General features: G+C 40.1%; 1 protein-coding gene across 1 annotated transcript in view; it reads right to left on the bottom strand.

The window, feature by feature from the left end:
• snx29 (sorting nexin 29) overlaps positions 1-20,212 on the bottom strand; it is a 137,891-nt gene extending 117,679 nt beyond the window's left edge. Inside the window, exons 1-13 of the mRNA XM_062442326.1 lie at positions 19,853-20,212; positions 18,101-18,165; positions 17,358-17,410; positions 16,589-16,713; positions 14,671-14,851; positions 14,302-14,372; positions 12,820-13,080; positions 10,227-10,635; positions 9,625-9,740; positions 9,151-9,247; positions 8,865-8,947; positions 3,306-3,369; positions 2,546-2,674 (exon numbers count right to left, since the gene is read on the bottom strand). Of these exons, the coding sequence (XP_062298310.1) occupies positions 2,546-2,674; positions 3,306-3,369; positions 8,865-8,947; positions 9,151-9,247; positions 9,625-9,740; positions 10,227-10,635; positions 12,820-13,080; positions 14,302-14,372; positions 14,671-14,851; positions 16,589-16,713; positions 17,358-17,410; positions 18,101-18,165; positions 19,853-19,859 (1,661 nt within the window). The 5' untranslated portion in view covers positions 19,860-20,212. The remainder of the gene's footprint in view (positions 1-2,545; positions 2,675-3,305; positions 3,370-8,864; positions 8,948-9,150; positions 9,248-9,624; positions 9,741-10,226; positions 10,636-12,819; positions 13,081-14,301; positions 14,373-14,670; positions 14,852-16,588; positions 16,714-17,357; positions 17,411-18,100; positions 18,166-19,852) is intronic.
• Positions 20,213-20,517: the final 305 nt, after the last annotated feature.

The raw sequence follows: 20,517 nt of genomic DNA, 5'->3' as shown, positions 1-20,517 counted from the left end.
TTCACTGAATAGTTTTCACACTTTCTTCAGATTCAGACACCTTTACTTCCCAGACTCTTTAATGCCATCTACAACAATATTATGGTGTCTGTACTGGCCCTGTCTGTACTGACCTATCTTATCTTGATTGAAATTGAACTTTGTCCAATTTTGTCCTTTCATCACCGTTCTTGGACCAAGTTTCAACATTTTAACATTTTAAAATCGTCAAATTCCCTTTGAGTCATGTATAGACTGACCTTAGGACCATAGAATTGCTTTTGACAGATCATCAATTCTTCTGTTTGAAGAACCAACTATAATCTGCCCACAAGTTTCAAAGCTTTTTTCCTGTTGTTCAAACTCATTTCTCTTTTTACTGATACAATTCACGCAATTGAACCATGGTGACATATTCCTCAGTGGTATTGTTAAAAGCTTTGGGTGGCATGGTTTTGTCTTCAGCCTTCAAGGCCTACTGGGCCCAAACTTAAGCAAGATACCAAGCCAGAAACATTCACAAGATACTGTCCACAGTTTGTCCTAGAGAGTTGATTAGACCTGTTTAAATTCAATCAGCAACAGAAATTGAGCTCTAGGCAGGATTCCTCAGATCATCAGATAGAAAACCAGCTACACATTTAAAGAAACGCAGCCATCTTTTTCCTGCACCTCCTAGAGATACAACTCAAGGAAATCTGACCTTTTGTACAAAGGAGTTAAAATCGTCAATTACACAGATTTGTTTAAATTTGATTGCTGACCTGTGATTGGTACAGAATCTTAAATGTTTCTTCCTCATATAACATCATAACTTCTTAAGTTTTAAAATGGTTCTGACTCCTCACACATTCTGATTATTTTTAAGTTTGTGTGAAAGTATTAGAGATTTTATGTTTGGTTTCATATTTTTGGACCCCACTACATGTGTGATTTAAGGAAAGAAATGTAACATTGCACAATGATTCTGCAAGGGGAAAAGTTCCTTATGTTGTTCTGACATTCGTCCATTCTCCAGCACTTTTAATCATGAGCTGTCTGAACTGGATGTGGAGACTCTGACACTGAAAGTTGCACATATATAGTTCCTTTTCCTGTCCGGGTAAGGCACTTGTCATTAGTTTGTGTAGGGGTAATTACAGTGATTATGTGTAAAACAGTGATGCAGCTACTGTAGGTATAGGAGGCACAGCCCAGCACAATCATCAACAACAAAGCAGCGCTAATCACAGTGAAGATCCTCAGGCCGTTAAAGCTTTTACATGATGTTTACTGATGTTGTGTGCTGACTGAAAAATCTTTCTGTTTAAATTCGTAAATAGACAGGATAATGACAAATAGAGGGAAAGCAAGAGATCATAAAAAGGGCTTGTTTCCATAGCCACTAAAGCACTGTTGACTACTAATACTTGGACTACAGACATTTTGACTCATCAAACCCAGACTCTCACAGCTTTCATAGTGCTGTTTCTCTCTCAAAAGCTCTAAAAAACCATCTGCTCACTACCTACTTAGCACCACACAGCAAAAAACACAGTTAGCAACTAGCTGGTGAACTTAAACAATGTCTCGACCGAGGGAACAAAGGGGAGGGCGCACATTTCTCTTTGTTTGTTAACGTTAAAATTAAAGTCAGGCAGTTTTGTCGGCTTCCCGACTCATTCTAAAAAAAGAGCACGAGAAAAACAAAGATAGTGCGAGCGAGCTGAGACCCCCAGCTAGCGAGAAAGCCATTGCTAGTGCCTTGCAAAAGAAGTCTGCTCTGAAAAAGCTCTATTCAAATGGCTTGGATGACCACAGACACAACAGGCTGTCAAAATATGCAGTTTGGAAGATGTCCCACAGCACAAAACAGCCATTGTATTACTGTAGGGGTTGATAGGTTGATGATCAATACCAATAACACAACTATTACAATGTGTATTATGTCAAGCAATTACACCTCTGGCTTTACCGGCACTCCACTTTGAAATAATTCCTTTCAAAAATACCAGCCTGCTACTCTCATTTTCAGCTGCTGAAGATTGGGGAAGTGTCATCCAAATAACTTTTGTCCTCAGGCTGAAGATTAAAAGCATTTACAGGATATGAGGTATATTACCACTTCATTAAATGGTTCTGGTAGATTTCTTTCAAATATTAGGCTCTTTACTTGTATCTTGAGCTAAAGTGACTTCAATTTACTGAATGTTGTTTAAAGGCACCTGCGAATAGTGGTACATCTGCAAACTGATGCTGATAGTTGCAAAAACAATAATGAAAGACATTAAAGCCCCCCGCAGAGCTACAGAAGGTGCCTTCACATTTCAGACTTCATGTGTGGTGATTTATTTGGTGTTTACATTTTTTCAGGAATATTTTTGTAAGAACGTTCAGCAATCATTGGTGGAGAAATATTGTGTGTATTTCAAAACCAGCTCTGATTTTTAAGTTCCTCTTTAATGAAAAGTTATCAATCAGACACAGACTGCAGCTGCTATGATAGATGTAGCTTTAATCTTCCATAAAATACCAAAAAAATTATAGCGTGAACGTGTGTTCTGTTACTATTAGTGTTTTTCTTTACCTGGCCAGCGCCTGGACCTTAGCTGTATGTCTCTCCTCCAGCTCCGCCAGCTTTTTCTTCAGCAGCTCAGTTTCTTGCCTCAGGCCTGCTGAGTGCTCCATCTCCCCATCCAGCAGGCTGCGAAGAGACCTGCCAAATACATCAAGTAGATCACATGTCACAGATCACGTGAGTACATACTACTGTTCTAAAAAAACTCAAGTGTATCTTCTTGTATGGACTTAATCATCTGTATTTAAACATACTGATTGTTCTTATGTTATTTTCCTATACAGTAGATAAGCAAACATTACTAAGTCTCTTCAGTTACAGAAACAACTTACAAACTGAGTTGCCTTCAGCTCTGATATAAAAACCCATAATAAATCCCCATCTGTGTTGCTGTTGAGTCAATGTCTAAGTACAAATCACAGTATATCACAAAAATCAATAGTACTGCTTGGAAGAAGATTCACATTTAAATATGATCTATCAGCATATGAACATAATCCTGAATTCTATCAAACTGTGTTTTGCAGATTGCTCAACAATTCTCTTTAGTAGCTGTTACATCAGTGTAAATCACAGCCCCGGGTGACTTATAGCTAGAATCTAAACAGTCTGTGGCTCAAGTCAGCACAAAAACCCCTCCCTTCTCTGGATAAAAAGTAAACAAGCTGACACCATTTGAACAGAAGGTCATCCAATATCTTCTGTCAGTCTGAGCGTGTGTGTTTGGGGGTTTGCCGGCAGCAGATAAGGAAGATATATCCCAACGTACGTGTTTTGTTCCTCTAGTTCGTCCTTCCTGTTCATCATGGCTACAATGGCCTGGCGCAGCTCCACTGCAGAAGAGAGAGAGATCAAAGTGAGTTATCTGCTCTGAGACTACTTTAAATACATAAAACACACACACGCACACCGATATAACACACTGAAATATGCACAAACTAATAACCTACGATCTTCAGACGTGAAGATGACAGAAACCTGCTTTCACTCCACGCTTGCTGGATTAATGCTGTGCTGTTGTTCCATCCCAAAGATGAACTGCTTCAATAAAATCAGGCTTTACTTTTTTTTCCCCAGACAGAAGTTATACAGAATAATATTTATCTGACGTAGAGAGAAGTTTATTGCTAAAGCGTCATTTTTTGGAAGCTACTATAAAACATTGAAGAAAGAAATTAATCCAAGATAAATGTGGTGTATTAGGAGGAAAACACTACAGTAGTTTGCCTCATATTTAACTACTCTATGTATCAAGAAAATATGAAAGTAATCTCTACTCGGCCATTACGATTCAGCTATCTGCTATAATGTGTCTGGTGCAACAAAGACACACTCTAAATGTCAACTTAAAAACACAATTACTATATGAATGAGCTATTAGAAAACCTGAAGTAATATTACTCATTTTGTGCTACTCATGTGATCAGCAGGATCATAAGGAGCTGTATCCTCCTTCATCCTCAGTCCAAACCCTCTATAATTATCACTATTATCACTGTCAGCATGAAAAGAAAACCATTATTTTCCTCTTGCTGGTCACTTCGGCTGATCCAGCTCAGCTCAAACCAGCTGGATTTTTAGACATTACAAGCCACAGTAGCTGGCAAAGACCGTTAAATCTATATATTTGCTGTATTTCTTTATTCAAATGATTATCCAGCTTTAGAACATATCTTCAGATTTCACTATCATACACCTCTGATATGCTAGTCAGTGAGGAAGTTCCACCCAAGTCCTGATTAATGTTTCAAATGTTGCTTCAAATCTGTTTTTGTAAATGTATCTGACTTTACCTTAGTGAAGTGAGCTTTATATTGCTTTAAAATACAGGACTGTCAGCACATGGTTAATTAAATCTGTGTCTCAGAAGATGTCTTATACGCTTATCTGGTTACTGAATACGGTCATGTTGAAAAGGTACATTATGTGTAGTTATCATTAGTAGTAGTTAAGTGAGCAAAAGAATAGTTTGACATTTTAGGAAATACAATCTTTTTGGGGGGTTGGTGAGAGTTAGGTGAGAAAATTGATACCACTTTCATGTCTGTTTGGTAAATATGGAGCTACTACAGCTAGCAGCTGGTTAGCTTAGCTTACCACTTATCCCAGCTAGCTTCCTGTTAGCTACCAGGCATCATTGTGTGGCAAAAATCTTCAAAAAGTTGCTACGCACGGCCAAGAAATATCTGTCACATAACCCCCTTCAAGCCTCAATGTGTCATTTTTGAATTGTGTTTCCTTCGGAGAAAGCTAGATGAACTGTTTCCATTTTTCCAGTCTTTGTGCTAAGCCAAGCTAACCGGCTATAGCTTCACATTTACCATTTAAAGACAAGAGAGTGATATCAATCTTCTTATACAATTCTCTGCAAGAAAGCAATATGCATATTTTCTAAAATATTGAACTACTCCTCTACAGAAATTGCTTTTTTCATCCCTGAGAAGAGTAACAAAGAGATACAATTCAGAAATGTTGATTTTGTTCTCAATGTGCGTTAACACGAGCTCATCAACATTTTGATTCTACACAGATGATTGGCATCCCTTAAAATGTGTGCTGAAACAGTAGTAAATCAATCAATTAATCAAGGGATTTCCTGTTGCCATGTGCTCAAAAGTGCTAATCTACTGCTTTTCTTATGTTTTTCATGAATGTAAATGGAATATATTTGGGTTTTGCACTGTTGGCTAGATACCTGCTCACCTTGGTCTCTATCTCAAATGACTAGACAAAACTATCAATCAATATAACACCTCCATAATAATGGATAGATTAATCAATATGAAAATTATTTTTTGTTGCCTTACTTCTCATTTTTTAAAATATGATAGTGGATCAAATTTGAACAACATATCAGTAATTCCAGTCGGAAATTGTCTGTATCATTTTCAGCCTTAATAGCATCAGTCAGTCGATCTGTATCAGCCACCGCCAACGTCTGGCAGCAATGCTGGGTGATGCTAATCTCACATCCTGATGTTAAGGACAGATTTGGGCTTAGCTGTGTGGTGGCACAGTGACTCATCGCCATAGTTACGCTTGGAGGTGCACATGAAGGTTTCAAAGCCCTTAACTACGGCATTTCCAAAAATAACAACCATGAGACAAGGAGTTAATCTACCCTGCACTTTGCATTATACACACACACACACATACGCACACACACACACAGAGACCACAACCCTATTCTCATAACTAATGTAGGGTGTCGATGTAGCCCCAGACACAAGTAGGTCTCCTCCAGCCCCAAGCTAAGTGCCTGGTTGGGGGAGGAGGAGGAGGAGAAGAAAGAGGAGGAGTGTGATGAAGAGCACAACAGAGAGCAGAGTAGAAAAGAGGAAGTCTATTATCTCTGTGGCTCCTTTCTCCACATCAGCAGGCCAGAAATAAAAGTGACCTTTAGTCCGACCACACGTTCACAGCGGGTGCCACAGACGAGCCATTAGGGACTTCAGTAGAGCCAGACGCCCCTCAGTCGTCACAGGAGGACAAATTATAGCACAACACAAGTGTGTGTGTGTGTATGTGTGTGTGTATGTGTGTGTGTGTGTGTGTGTGTGTGTGTGTGTGTGTGTGTGTGTGTGTGTGTGTGTGTGTGTGTGTGTGTGTGTGTGTGTGTGTGCGCGTGTGAGAATGCATATGTGTGTGCCTTTGAGTTCATACATGTAAGAGCCACCTTTTACTGGGAAAGGAGTGTGTGTTTATATGCGTGTGTGCACGAATATGAGCGTGCATGTGTGTGTGTGTGTGTGTGTGTGTGTCTGTAAGAGTTGCTCCACTGGAACCCTACACGCTCTCGCTCAATTGTTCCAATAATAGATGCATTAGCAGAGAGCCAGGCCATGTAATCGAGGTGCCTTGTGAATTATAGACTCCATACTCTCCCATCAATGGACTGCTTGGCCTCACACACTGTCAGATCTGGATGGAAACCACTGAGGGAGAACTCGAGCTAAACACTTCTGCTGCCGCCTCTCTAACAGCATTTTCCTCTCCCACACACACACATACACAGACACACCTGTGGTGGGATGTAAAAATCCATCAAGCTTTGTATTCACCTGCATGTTTCACAAAGCCTTTATCATGAGAATTGCAAACACTGTCATTAACTGTTTTTACTATTTCTTTACCACCAAACACACAAATGACTTAAGAATGAACAAAAGGAGACATTTTCCTTTTCATAAAACATCTTATTATTCTTGTGTCAGCTTATAAGCCAATCAAATACTTTGATTTCTGACTTAATTGACAAGCTAATGGGAACTCACATAGCTTCTTTAAAAAAAATCAAAAGTCAACATTGAAGCAACAGAGGCCAAAATATCCTGAGTTCCAGTCTGTAGTATGACACTCCAAAATTGCTGCATCCTACATTTCCCATACTACAACTGAACTGCATCTTTTATTAAACCCATAGTTCATCCTAAACACTACCTTCTTTCAAACCCCACACCTTCAGTTTTGTAACACTGGCTGTCAATTTCAAATTTTAACCTCAAGTCGAGTTAATTCATTAAAGATAAAAAAAGATTATACAGCTGTTTTCACACATCGATTTGCACTCGTCCTTCTGAGTAAAAAGAACTTGTAAAATGTGAGAATTGGTGAGAAATATTGCTTAAGCTGCACATAAGACCGCTGCTAATTGTGTTTAACTTGCTCAAAAGGACAAAATCTACATTATGGAAATCAGTGAGCAAGATATTCTTACAAAATCATCAGTTTTGTGATGTTAAAGTACAAATTTTTCTTCCAAATCACTTTCCCTCAACCTTCTTCATCTTCTCTTTCTTCCCCTGCGGTTTCCTACTTTTTCCAACTTTACACAACCCTCAGAAGAAGGCGTCTGTACTTGTTGATGCAGGTTAAATGAGTAGGCGTGGAGAGCAAAAAGCAATGGAGCCAGTGATATCGAGAGCAAGAGAGCGAGCTTTTCCAGTCGAGGAAAAGTCACAGCGTTTTGCTCGAAATGCAAAAATATGTTTTGGCTGAATTGCATTTTGGTCCATTGAGCCAACAGTAGGCGTTGAAATTGGTATCTCTGCCTCTGCCGTGATGGATTTCTTCTTTTGTGTTATTGTTGAATGTGAGGGAGTCTGCAGAGGAGCTCATGCTGTTTGATATTTAGGGGCTGACACCAAAAAACCCCAGTGATGTCACAGATTTTTTAGGGTGGATTTGTCTTTTTTGCCTTCTCCTTCTCCTTTACGTCATTTTAAGGCCTCGTGGAGCTCCAAACCTCAAAGATTATTTTCTCTGCCTCTTCTTTTAAATCATCAGCTGTCTTCATGACCTCCTCCAGTAAAAGGAGGTCAGGGGGCAGCTCAATCCCAGCGCTTACAGCCAGTTCCGCTCACCTTTCCTCTCTTCTGTCCCCCCCCTCCTTCAAACACACTCACACAAGCAGAATCCAGGTGTGAGGGTCTCTCAGCTGTGGCTATCTCCTGGGCAACAAGCTGACTATCAACTGCTCTCCAGGACTCACACATCAAATGCTCATCAAGTGCTTTTTTTTTTTTTCAACATCAAATTTTTCATCCACATTTGAAATCAGGCATTCACACACAAGCTGACTTTGTGTCACCCTCTCCCTTTTTCTTCTCACAAGCAAAAGCTTTTGAAGGCAGCAGAGTGTGTAAGTGTGAGCGTGTGTGTAAGATGTCCATTCTCTGGAGCAACAGTGCCACCTGGTGGATCATATGACATCATAAGGATGCAGAAGGGAACTTTCTCTTTTCACAGGACTCCCCTGATATCAATTAGATTACTGTAACTGCAAAGAAATACTTTGAGAAATACTTTGCCACATTTAATTTTCTACAGACTGCAGCTATGGTTACATTTCCTGACATGTCTGGACTTCTCAGGATTACACTCCAAGATTAGATTGTCTACTGATAAAACATCAAGAGGAACTGGATGTTCATATAACAGGAATAGTGATTTTTACTGTTAAATCAAAGTCCTTTTAAAGTTGAATTTGTTTTATCCTCTGCATGATAGAGAAATTAACCTTGTACTGTATTAGGCCCTGATTGATTCTTGATACCTGACTTAATTCTTGCAAAACTCCTTGAAAAACACTTTTAACCAATAGAAAACTGCTACCTTAACTTGTCTTTTAAATATCTGACTCAAACCTGACTGGACTGTCACTCGCATATTACCCCTTGCTTGTGCACTGTCATGATGATAGCTCACATCTGTATAATCCATGCTGATTCATACCACAGGAACAGGTTTGAGAACAATCTGAACAAGACAAACGAGCGAGAGTGAGAAATAGTGAGACAGACACATGGAAACACATAAAAACACTCACCCACTGTCATAGACTCTGGCAGACCAGATGTTGGCAGCGAGCTCGTGAGTGGAGCAGACTGCATCGGTGGACTGGACTCCATACTGAAATGCATGAGGAGAGCAAACTTTGAACATCTGAGTTATTTCGCTATTTATTCTTGAAAAAGAAAGCTTCAGCTACAAGTGAAAGCATGGCATCTAGAGTTGCCTGTGGAGCCCTGTGACTAAAAACCGATTGATATCAGTTGCACATTGCAAATTATTCAGACCACGACACGTCACACGCGACTGGAACAGCTGCTTACTTGAATGGAAGCTGCGATGCGCCGCTCTCGCAGTTTCCCACCGGTCCTGTTGACTCACACTGAGCAGGAAATGCAGCGGTGTCTTCTACCGAGCTCACTGAGACAAAATGGAAGTGAAAGTGACGGTGCAGAGTAACACAGAAAGTCCCTACATGATATCAGACGGGAAACTGATCCCTAAACTGAAGCCAGCAACGGCAAGATACACAAACAAAACACAAAAGAATTTTAATGCACATCTGGCTCGCTAAGCTGCCATTGTAAAAACCTTTCCAAGCTGTCTTCATTCATATTTTTATACAATGTATGTTTATTGTATTATGTAATGCAAGTGAGAATCAGTGCAGCAGTCTAGGCTAAAGGCATGCCGAGAGATTAGAGACAGATTTGGCATCAGGAAGTGTTTTTAATATGTCTATCTTCCTTGTAGTTGCATGAGTCTTTTGAATCTAATGTTTTGGGTGTGTGTAGTACCTGGCTGAGGGTCTTCAGGGTTCAGAGGGATGAGAATGTCTGAGCTTCTGTGTGTGTCAGTCATCACCTGTACAGGGCTCCACGTGGACACGCTGGGTAGACTCCCCACCACCACCCTAAAAAACAAGACAATTTCAACCTCAGTCAGTTTGGTTGTCTACTTTGCCGGGTGCAATCAGTCCTGTTCTGCTCCACGAATCACGTTTTGGATTGAAGCTTGAACTGGAAACAAGTTTCTAGTGTTACCTATCAAAGTTTGAGAGATTTTGGGGGAATTTTTAATGAATTAAGTACTTCTCAATTCTAAAAGATGATTTCAAAAGCATTTTATGAACAATCTCGGAGTGTAATATGTTCTATACTTGTATTTGTTAGCACCATCTGAAACCATCTTCCACAAGTTATAAAAAACATTTAGTCATTTTATGAAGCTGTTAAAAACTAATCTGTTTCATAAGCACTTTGTCCCGTGATGTGTAGTTTTTATTGTTTTATTGTTTGTTTATCTGACTACTGTGTTTGCCCTTTGTTTAATTTCACTGTTTTTATATTTTTATGTGTTTTTTTTTTAATTTTTCAGTTCCTTGTAACTACTGACTCACTGATCAAGGCTGATCCTCTCCTCCTCCTGTGTTTGTGCTCTGGGTTTGTACATCTCCTCCTCTTCCTCCTCCTCCTCATTGTCTAAACTCTTGCTGTCTGGAAGAGGAGGTGTGGGTGTGGGCGTGGGCGGTGTACGAGAAGGATGGGGCGACCCCACCCAGCTGACTATGCCCGGCTCGCCCAGCCCGTTCTGAGCCGGCGACTCGGAGAGGTCCGGCTCCAGAGGGTCTATTCCTTCCTCCACGCTGCTCTGAGCGGGAGCGGTTTGGCTCTTCCTCATGGCGCCCATCTTCTGGGAGTCGTCCTCTCCCTCCTCTTCGTCCTCCGCCCCTCCGTCAAGATCATCATCAAAGGAAATGATGTTGGTGATCTTCTTTTTCCTCCGGCGCTCTTTCCTCAGCCCGGAGTCTGGGTGGAAAAAAAAAAAAAAAGATAAAAAAAGACTGAACAAAAAGCTCAATCTCTTGAATAAAGTGCAACTCAAATTAATTCAGACTAGACTCGCTCTCTCTAAATGTCAATGCAGCAAAGTTTAGCATTGGTGACATCGAGGCCTTAACTTTTTTTTTTCCAATTAGGTCTCTAAAAGTGCAATTCTATTTGTGTAATATATGCTTCCGCGCTCTCTTCCTTTTCAGAGTCAAAAGAGCCTGGATGTGCTTTAGGGACTCGTCTACCACTGAATAATCTCAGTGGCTCTTCTCACCTTGGCTAGCCAACTTAGAATTTCATTTACATTCATTCTAGTGGAAAGTTACACATCACACAGTTAAAATTTAAATTCACTCATCCCACTGAGCAGAACATAAGGGGAAGAAAACGCTGTGAGTTGTCCCGATGGGACGGACCGGGACAGACGACTAAATGAGGTCAAACAAGAAGGCCGACATTTTGGACGTTTATTCATTTCATGGGGGATTTCATCACTGCTGCACCGTTCTGCTGCAGAACATCCACTAGATTTCTTGTACCACTGCCTTCATTATGCACGCTTAAACTGAACCATATGTTTGTGCTGTTTCTGTAATGCCTTTGTGACATTTGCTGAAACTAAATATACAGTGTGCTTCAGTATTAAAAAACAGCATATATCAATATGCTGTCATATGGGTAGACTAAATAACACAAACACTTTATAATGCAGTAAAATAGGCCCACAGTGGAGCAGATATAACATCAGTGAAATTCATAACTTGCTGTTGCTGATGTATCATAAACGCCAACACTTGAATATTATGTGCAGTGGACAGACCAAACATGATAAGATGCAACAAATGTGTATGCATTGTATGTTTATTGTATTACAATGGAAATATTTTCTTTTATTCTGTCCAGTCTCTGTTTGTTGCAGCAAAACAAACAGGTCATTCTAAAAAAATCTTTGTTTTGCACTTACATAAAGTAGGAAGGCTTGTGAGAAAAAGATCTTTAAAAGTGGTCAAAAGCAAAGCAGCAGAGACCAGTATATCCTGACATTAAGTACTGAATCCAGATCACGCACCAAAACCCTGAATTCTACAATTCCCATCATGCAACATGATTGCATCTTTCATTAAATCCTTTCTACCTGATAAATGCTACAACCCCAGTTTGTAACACAGACTTTCTGTTATAAATTCAAAGTCTCAAACCAAAATTTAAGGAAATTCCACCAATTTTCAAGTTGACTCCTAATGATGGTTCTCATGTAGGTAGTACGTTAAACTTTCTTCTGTCTTCCCTAAAGTATAATATCCCTCATTTTCAGTAGTGGGGCCTTCAATGACAGTCAAAGGTGATCTCCCAAAACTCTCTGTGTATCATGTAATTGCTAGCGAAAAGGAAAAGCAGACGCTCAAATGTCAAACTAGTGAATATCGTGAATGAATATCAAAACAACAGAGTGTGGAGGAGGAAGTGACTACTAGAACAACATTAAAGCCTCAGCCTCACACACAAACTTCAGCTGCCGAGCTTCCCTGTGAATCCACTGACAACAAACCAGATCATTTTGAGCCTCAGGTGGACAGAAAAACTGCAGTTTTTCACCCTTTCGTGCACAATTGTTTACCAAACCAAGCTGAAATGAAGACAGCAGACTCAGGTTTTTTTTGACTGTCCACAGGCAGCTCTGTAGCATTCTGGCTTGTGTGCTGCTTTCTGTAAGTTAGCAATGATCTACATAAGTGACTCCAGTGCATCCTTGTTTTATAATCCTGGCACACTGGTATGATTTATCCAGACTGGATGGGAAATTGTTTTTTTCAAAATGAAAATGAGCCTCGGTAATGAGATCTAAAGCTGCTCTCTTTTCTTTGTTTCACTAACCTTCCTTAGCCGTCTGTAAACAAACCATCAGTAGCGGACTGGACGGGACCACACGCAATGCATTCTGGTTGTTGTAGGATTCCCCCTTAAGTGTAGCATGGGGAATCTAGAGCCTTTTTATCAGTTCTCTTATCATAGGATGCTGATTTTAAAAAAGAACTGCACATTTCTACCACATAGGTGACCTAGTTATAAGAAATCATCATATTCACAGCGGTGAGGTTTCCTTTTAAGATAACCCTTATGATAACCCTTTAACAGTAAATGTTAAAGGGTGTTCCCTACCAGCAGAGGTGCTGCGTGGCACAACAGGTAGCGGGTCAGAGGCTCCGTCCACTCTAGGGGTGAAGCCGGGCACCACGGCCGTGGCTGTGCTAATCTCTCGGAGCAGGGTGCTAACCCCCTGAGTCGACTCCTTCCACAGGCTGCCGATGCCCTGAGTGGACTCCTTCAGGAGGTGGGACACAGATGGGCCTCCTCCTCGTGTCACCCCACCGTTCAGGTCAGTGTTGTCAATGTTGATGGCAAACAGGATGGAGTTCAGACCTGAAGAGCGCAGCAGAAAAGAGAGAGGCAACATTTGATTCATTACAGATCAGTCTTTTTAAAATCATATGAAGCTTTTGAACTTCAGCAAAGTGCCTGGTAAGCTTTTCTCTGCACACACAAGGAGAGCAGGAAGCCTAAAATGAACTCAGGCTATCTGCCCGTGTATGAAAAGAGAGTCAAAAGCCTGGCATAAGATCAGTGGTACATACTCTTATTATTTTAGGGTTCATGCTCATCTGAGTTTGTGCTCATCAATAGTTCAACGGTACAAGCACAGTCATTAACGCAGATAAGGTTAGCACTTCAATCCCAAACACAGCTACTCTAAACAAGTAAAATGCATAGTCAGTTTATTTACTGCTTTTACAGCAGCTCTGTTTGTGTAGAAGAAGACAAGAAGTGTCCATCCCCTTGTTAAAGCCCTACACCCTTAATACATCCATGCTGCAGCCAGTGTTGTTTCTCATTACACTTCAGAACAATTTTGGATGGATAAATATAGAATTAAAATGAATGTTGACTGAATTACATTTAGTTATTTTTGTTTCTAAGTCTTGATATTGTACATGCTGTCTTACTGTTAACTTTGTTAGTAACCTCTTTCCTGCAGGTCAAGTCTAAATGTCTGCTGTGAAAAATGACTATTAGCATGTTACACTTAGTGTGTCTTAACTCTGCTCTTTACACTCTTGAAGTTAATATGCAACATACTAACGTTACATGTTAGAAAACTAAGATTACGTTAGCATACTTTATTATAATAACAAGTATTAGCATGTTTACGAGTAAAAAGTTCCTTTAAGTAAAATTGCAAGCTAAATAAATCTTTAGCAATGTGCTAGCTAGCTTGATAAACACATAGCCACACTGCTAGCATGGCTAAATAGAGTAGGTAGGTAGTATGTTAATCCTTCAAACTACATTCACCGAGCCATTATTAGGAATGTGCTGTAATGCCTTAAATTGAAAGTGTTACTAATATTCATTAACATACATGAAGGTTGCTTTTCAATATATTTCACTGCAGTACACCACCACCACCTCAATAATAAAAAAAGTAAAATCATCACGTTTCTGACAATATCCACAAAAACTGAAAAATGTATAACCTAAAAGTAAAAGTCGAATTTATGGCAATTGTATTGGATTGCATTAGATTGCATTAGGTGTTCCTAATAAAGTGCTTGGTGTGTGTGTGTATCTAAAACACAAACTCACCTGCAGCCATGGTGGGGAGCATGCTTGCTCTCTCTTCATCAAGTATAAAAGCCCAGTCTTCATAGTAAGTGCTAGAGAAACAGAGAGAGGATGAAATCAATCTCTAATCAAGACAAGAGGAGGAAATTCCGGCATACCTGAGGAAAGACCAGCTGGACAGAACATTAAGTAGAGCTGAATAGATTCTGGGTGAGTCATTAAAACTAACTGAGGCTCACAATAATGTGCAAAAATGTGAATCTTTTTCATCATATTATTAAAATGCTAATGTTTATTTTATCAATGAACAGTGAAGTAACCTGCTCCCATAAACCACGCAAACACAGACACAGACACACACACACACACCCCCACCCACACTGTACTAACCCTAGACGTGGGCGGTCAGCCAGCAGCGTGTGAAGGTAGCGCTCCAGCGAGTGCTCGTTTAGGGCGCAGCGCAGCCAGGCACGACCCCTGCCCAGCTCTGACGAGATCTGTCGTAGGGAGTAGAACCGTTGGAGCTCGTGGCGGTTCAGATGCTCCTTTACGTAGAACCAGAAAGTTAACTCTGGTGGGGAGAGATGGGGGAGAGTGAGACGAGAGAGGGAGAAGAGGGAGGAGGGCAAGGAATTGAGAGATGGGCAGTAAGGTTAAATGGTAAGAGGATGTGGCATGGAGGGAGGAAGAGGATTAGAGATAAAGATGGGGTGAATTAGTTCAACTTCATTTGTGACAAACAACAGTTCCTGAGTTATGTAATATAGACTCAAAGGGTCAGTGAAGAGGAATCCAGGGAGTCAGCACATCTTTCTGTCTCATTAACAAATATCAACACCTCCTCTCACACACCTCCATCCTGACCTCCTACCTGTCACCTCCCCATATTTTACCCTCACCTCAGAGCTCACACGATTTTATGTTATATATATATATATATATATATATATATATATCATAAAACAACAAAATATATATATCATAAAACAACAAAACAGACTTCTGAGTCCTTTTTAATGGTAAGTTTTCCGAGGTGTGGTAATTATTAAGACTGTGTGCCCCGCTGCTCTTTTGCATGTGATTAGCATATAACCTCAAAACAATGTGTTGAAATGATGACTGTGGCTATTTCTGGCTTTGTCAGAGGGCTTGGCTTCATTAGGGAGCTCTAAATCCACGAGCCACAATCCTTTCTTCTAATTGACTGTGAAATACAGGAAGCCGTCAGATATGCTAATAGTTATGAGTTGGTAGCCATTACAGAAGTCATGCATTTCTCCTCCATCTGGAATTAATAGTCGCTGGATTCTTAAATGTGACACAGTAGAAACTATTTAGCGTAATGTGAAACTAATGCCTCTCAACCAGTAGAAGAGCTCTGATGGCTGCAGCTAGAACTGAATCCTGAACCTTTTCATAATGCACATTTACACATGAAACCTTGTACAGTAAAATAAGGGCAACTGGAATCTCCTTTCTTGCAAAAAATGAAATTTTAAAATCTACAGTCCATTTCTCTGTGAGTATTGAAGGGTAAATCCTAGAAATAAGAAATAAAAATGTAAACACTGTACAAGGAATTCACATACTGTAAATACAAAGAGTCAACATTCGCCAACACATCTGTACATCTACAAATTATATTGAATTAAATATTCAATCTTAAATAGTTTTTTATGGCTGCATCATTACAACAAATGTGCATTCTTTTGTACCAGCTGTCATTTAATGTCCCTGTTGTTGGAGATGCCTCTGGCTGTTTGGGATCTTGACTAGAATTTCTAAAACATCTAAGTGGGTTTGGACAATGCTTGATTGCACAACATGCATTTATAATGATGGCGCATGTTATGTACTTTTCATGTGTGTGTGTGTGTGTGTGTGTGTGTGTGTGTGTGTGTGTGTGTGTGTGTGTGTGTGTGTGTGTGTGTGTGTGCAAAGCCACAGCAGGTACCACCATAGACAGACATGAAGAAAGGTTTATAGACAGACAGGGGAGCACCGCAGAGAAAGTGAAACAAGGAAGCAGAGCCATGAGTGCCATTTTTACATGTAGGCCCCCCTAACCATCTGGTATCACAGCCAGACATTGTGTGCGTGTGTGTGTGTGTGTGTGTGTGTGTGCATCTGGTGATCCTGCATCTCGGTGCTCCCCACTGACACATCTGCTTCCTCCAGCTGAGCCGATGTACCCCATAGCAAGGTTAGTTTCCTCAGGTCTCCTTTTTACACAGTAAACACTGGAGGCTAGTGTTAAGTTGCCACATCTTTCTTTTACCCCAGTGTAACAGTCAGCTGAGCACTGTACCTGCTTCGGTCTTGCTACTGAAGCCCGCGGCCTGCTTCAGAGCGGCGGCGGTGAGGGCCAGACCTCTGCTCTTTCTCAGACCATGCTGGAGCACCACTTCAAACTGGGCACAAAGACAAATGACCCTGTGGAGAGAAAGAGAGGAAAGCTTAGGAAAAAAAGAACTCAGTGATTTCAGATAGAAATTATGGGTGCACAACCCCACTAAACACATACATAAAAAGATACATGAAGATGATGATTTTACCACCCATAAGGGAGCCCCACAGTTCTCATGTTTCTGCTTATGAATCCATTATCAACTTTTGTTGGCTACTAAGCTGAACTACTTTAACTTTGAATGGTAATTGATGTTCAAAAACTGTAGCTACAACGTTAATATGACATCTGAGCAGCACAGGATATGAAATTTTCAGATATTTATAATAGTCGGCATCAAGTTCTGATGAAACAGGCTTGCTTACATAGCCCATTTTATTTCATTAACTTCAGAAATACAGATTTTTCTTCTTGCTTAGTTATTATAGGAAACATACAGAACTCAGACCAAAACAAACTTCAAATAATTTCATTTTAAGATAATTCCGTAGTGGAGAAATTCACTCTCAAACTGGGCATGTTGCCAGATGCCAGATAAGCACATACCGGAGAATAAAGCAGCACAGCATCAAGTGACCTGGAACTACTAACTAAACACTCTTTTGGAAGCTAAATAAACAGATACAACAATAAAAAAAATAATTTCTGCGTAACAAGTGACTTCTCTTACCTGCTGTCTGAGTCTGTGGCAATCTCTTTTCTTCCTCCAAAGCGGATTTGGCACTGGAAAGATATGAAGGGAATGATAATAGATGCCTGTGACACACTTCTTTTTTCCGTGTTAGCCTGCTTAGTGCGAACCGACTGCACTCTTTTTCTTTTACCTTTAGAGGTCTAAAAACGCTGAACTGACACTGTATTTTCTGATGGGCTACATTTATGATGCACTACACAAGATGTTTCTGTAATATGAGACACCCTGCAGCTTCCTCCAGCTTCCTTTAATCTTGCTTTTGAGATTTGCAAAGGCGCTGCCATTTTTCAGGAAGGGTTACTACACTTTTTTAAGGTTACCAAACTTGTCAGATTTGCAGCACTAGTCTCAGTTTTGGAGTTTATTTCCTGTTCAAAATTAAAATCTAATACATCAGCGAGTTCAGACTAGCCATAAAACATGCAGTTTCCTCTTTTTCTCCATGTTGATGATGATATCACATAGCATAACTACCTGTTTTAATTGTAAAGTGGCCAAAACACACATTTCAGGGACAATAAGCCTTTTATACCATTTGAATTCTTATCTTTATTTTCCCATCCAACATAACAGCACTTAATCAAATGAAATATGATTTGCAAAAGTCGTACACAGTGCTCTTTTCCACTTCCTCCAGTGTGTTTTGATGTACTGTGGACTCTACATTTTAGAGAAGGGAACTCCCAAATGTAGTAAAGATTACAGTCAACTGCGCTTACCTGTTTGACAGCATCCAGCAGCCTCTCCAGGAGGTGCTGCCTCTTGGTATCACTCTGCTGAGTGCCTGCGAAAGCGACAAAAAACAAAAGAACACGGCACAAATTCAGTTTGATGAAGGAATGAGAAAATGACTGTAATACAAACTGTAATTCCCCCAGTCATTGCTGGTGGTTGTATTAATTATGCATGTCCAAGGGGAGAGGAAGGAAACACACAGCCATAAATACTCTGTGTGAGAGTTTGTTTATGAAGGAGAAATTATTTCATTCCAACTGTCAAAGCATGAAAAGTCTTCACCTGTATTCCACCGTGGCAATTAATTATACAAACAAATAATAAGTGGAATAAAAACACACTTAATAGCACTTGAGGAACTTTTAGTGAGCCTGGAATAGTAAACAATGAGTTTTAAGTGAGAAAATGATACTTTTTGTGTTGTTATTAAAAGGTACCCTGCAGAGTTTTTGACCAACAGTAGCAGGTTTGTTTATATTTTGTATTTTGCACACAAGAGGAAACTATAATACGCACTTCTTCTTTCTATTATTATTCTAATATCTCAGTATCAGTTTGAATGTCATCTTTATTAAAGGTGACCATGTGCTGCAATGGAACAAGAGTCTTTAGGTGAAATCAGGCATATCACTGTTAAATGAAGCAATAGATAGATAAATTCAGCTGCTATGGTGTGAAGTATTTCTGCAATATTTCTTTATAGACTATAGCATCTTTCTAAACAGCTGATGCAATTAGCAGATTAATCAATTAGTTGATCGAAAGACAGGTAATAGGCAATAATTAAGATTCTGATCAATTTGGTAAATTTGGTAAGTAATACCCCATTTTCTCATTTCAGCCTCTACAATGTGAGAATGAACTGTTTTTCTCTGCTTTAAATCATTGTAAACTGACTGTAACTCAGTTTTGGTCTGTTAAATCTAAAAAATAAGACATCTGAAGACGTCTCCTTGGGTTCTGGAAAAGTGTAACGGACATTTTTCACAATCATCTGAGCTTTTATTGCTCGAGCAAATAATTGATTGATTAAAAAAGTCATGAGTGATAATGGAAATAATGTATAGTTTCAGTCCTATCTTATAGTTATTGTTTTCTTTGGTAAAAAGATGCATTTGTTTGTATTTGCGGTGACATACTGCTATTCTAATGCTCATCGTTCAGTCATTTAGTGATATACACATTAACCCGCAGCTTTCAAGTTCCACCACAGTCATCAACACAACGCAAAGTGGCTTTCTCGAGGGCACTTTGCACTGTGAAGGGAGGCTGGAGAGTCATTTTCCTCAAACAACATGTCAGCATGAGATTCAGGAACTACCTCACTTCTATTAACAGCCTCACACAAACAAGGTATCATGTTAACATGCCCCTTCAAAATCAAACTGTCACAAGTTGTCACATTGGACCTGTGTAGCATGTGGTGGAGTGTTGGGACAGTTGTGCATTGGACAGGTTTGCATAAAGTGTTCAAACCTTTTAAGAAAGTGCATTTTGAAAGGTGTTGAATGGCTTTAAATGAGCATACCTTCACTAATTCAGTCATTAGCTGTATATTAACACAGGCTGCACTATCATTAGCTTTAAACCAATCTGCAGAAATCACCTAACTAACTGTGTAAACATTAAAGCCATTAACAAGCCTCTGTATCTCCTCTTGCATGCTTGATTTGCCATTTTCTGTGTGTGTATGGCTGAGTTGCAAACATAACAACAATGAAGCAACAAAAACTCACCGTTCATTCTGACAGCCCAGCTCCGTTAGCACTGACATCCAAGCTCATCAGTTCACCAGCGATATCATTCATCCCCTCTTTTGTAGCTTTTTTTAACCGTCGACATCAGAGCCTAGCGAGAGACCGGGCCCATGCTGCCTCTGTGGCCGAGCTGGACCCACCCAACCGCGGCGTGAGGGCTGATGCTCACTCGGTGTACACAGAGGCCTGCCGGTGTGAGACTACCACAGTGTGACATGTAGAAGTTGTACACAGACTGGTGAGCGGGTGATCTGCACCGTGCACAGGCCGGAGAGTGATTTTAAAGCCATGAAGTCAGTTGTCTACAATGTTGAGAAAAAGAAATGAAGTGTTATCAGTTGGGACCCTGTGACACTGCGAAAAAGGGGAAACGGAGTACTGACTGATCCGTACCCAGGTCACATGACAAAACACACAGCTGTCATATGATCAGGAAGCTCTTCCGGGACTTGTAGTCCTGCGCGAAAGGTGTTATTGGACTACAAAGGTATCATTTTCAGGATGACAAATAATCTAAGCCTTAGGAGGAAGTGATATTCACTTAACTTCATTTAATGTCCAGAAGGAAGGGCTTTTTTTGTTTTTGTTTTTTTTGTTACTGGAATTAAGATTGGCTTTAAGATTTTCATCTCTTCTTCCTGCAG

Source organism: Scomber scombrus, chromosome 21 (assembly GCF_963691925.1).
Source record: "Scomber scombrus chromosome 21, fScoSco1.1, whole genome shotgun sequence".
Taxonomy (NCBI): Eukaryota; Metazoa; Chordata; class Actinopteri; order Scombriformes; family Scombridae; genus Scomber; species Scomber scombrus.
This window is presented reverse-complemented; position numbering and strand designations above follow the sequence as displayed.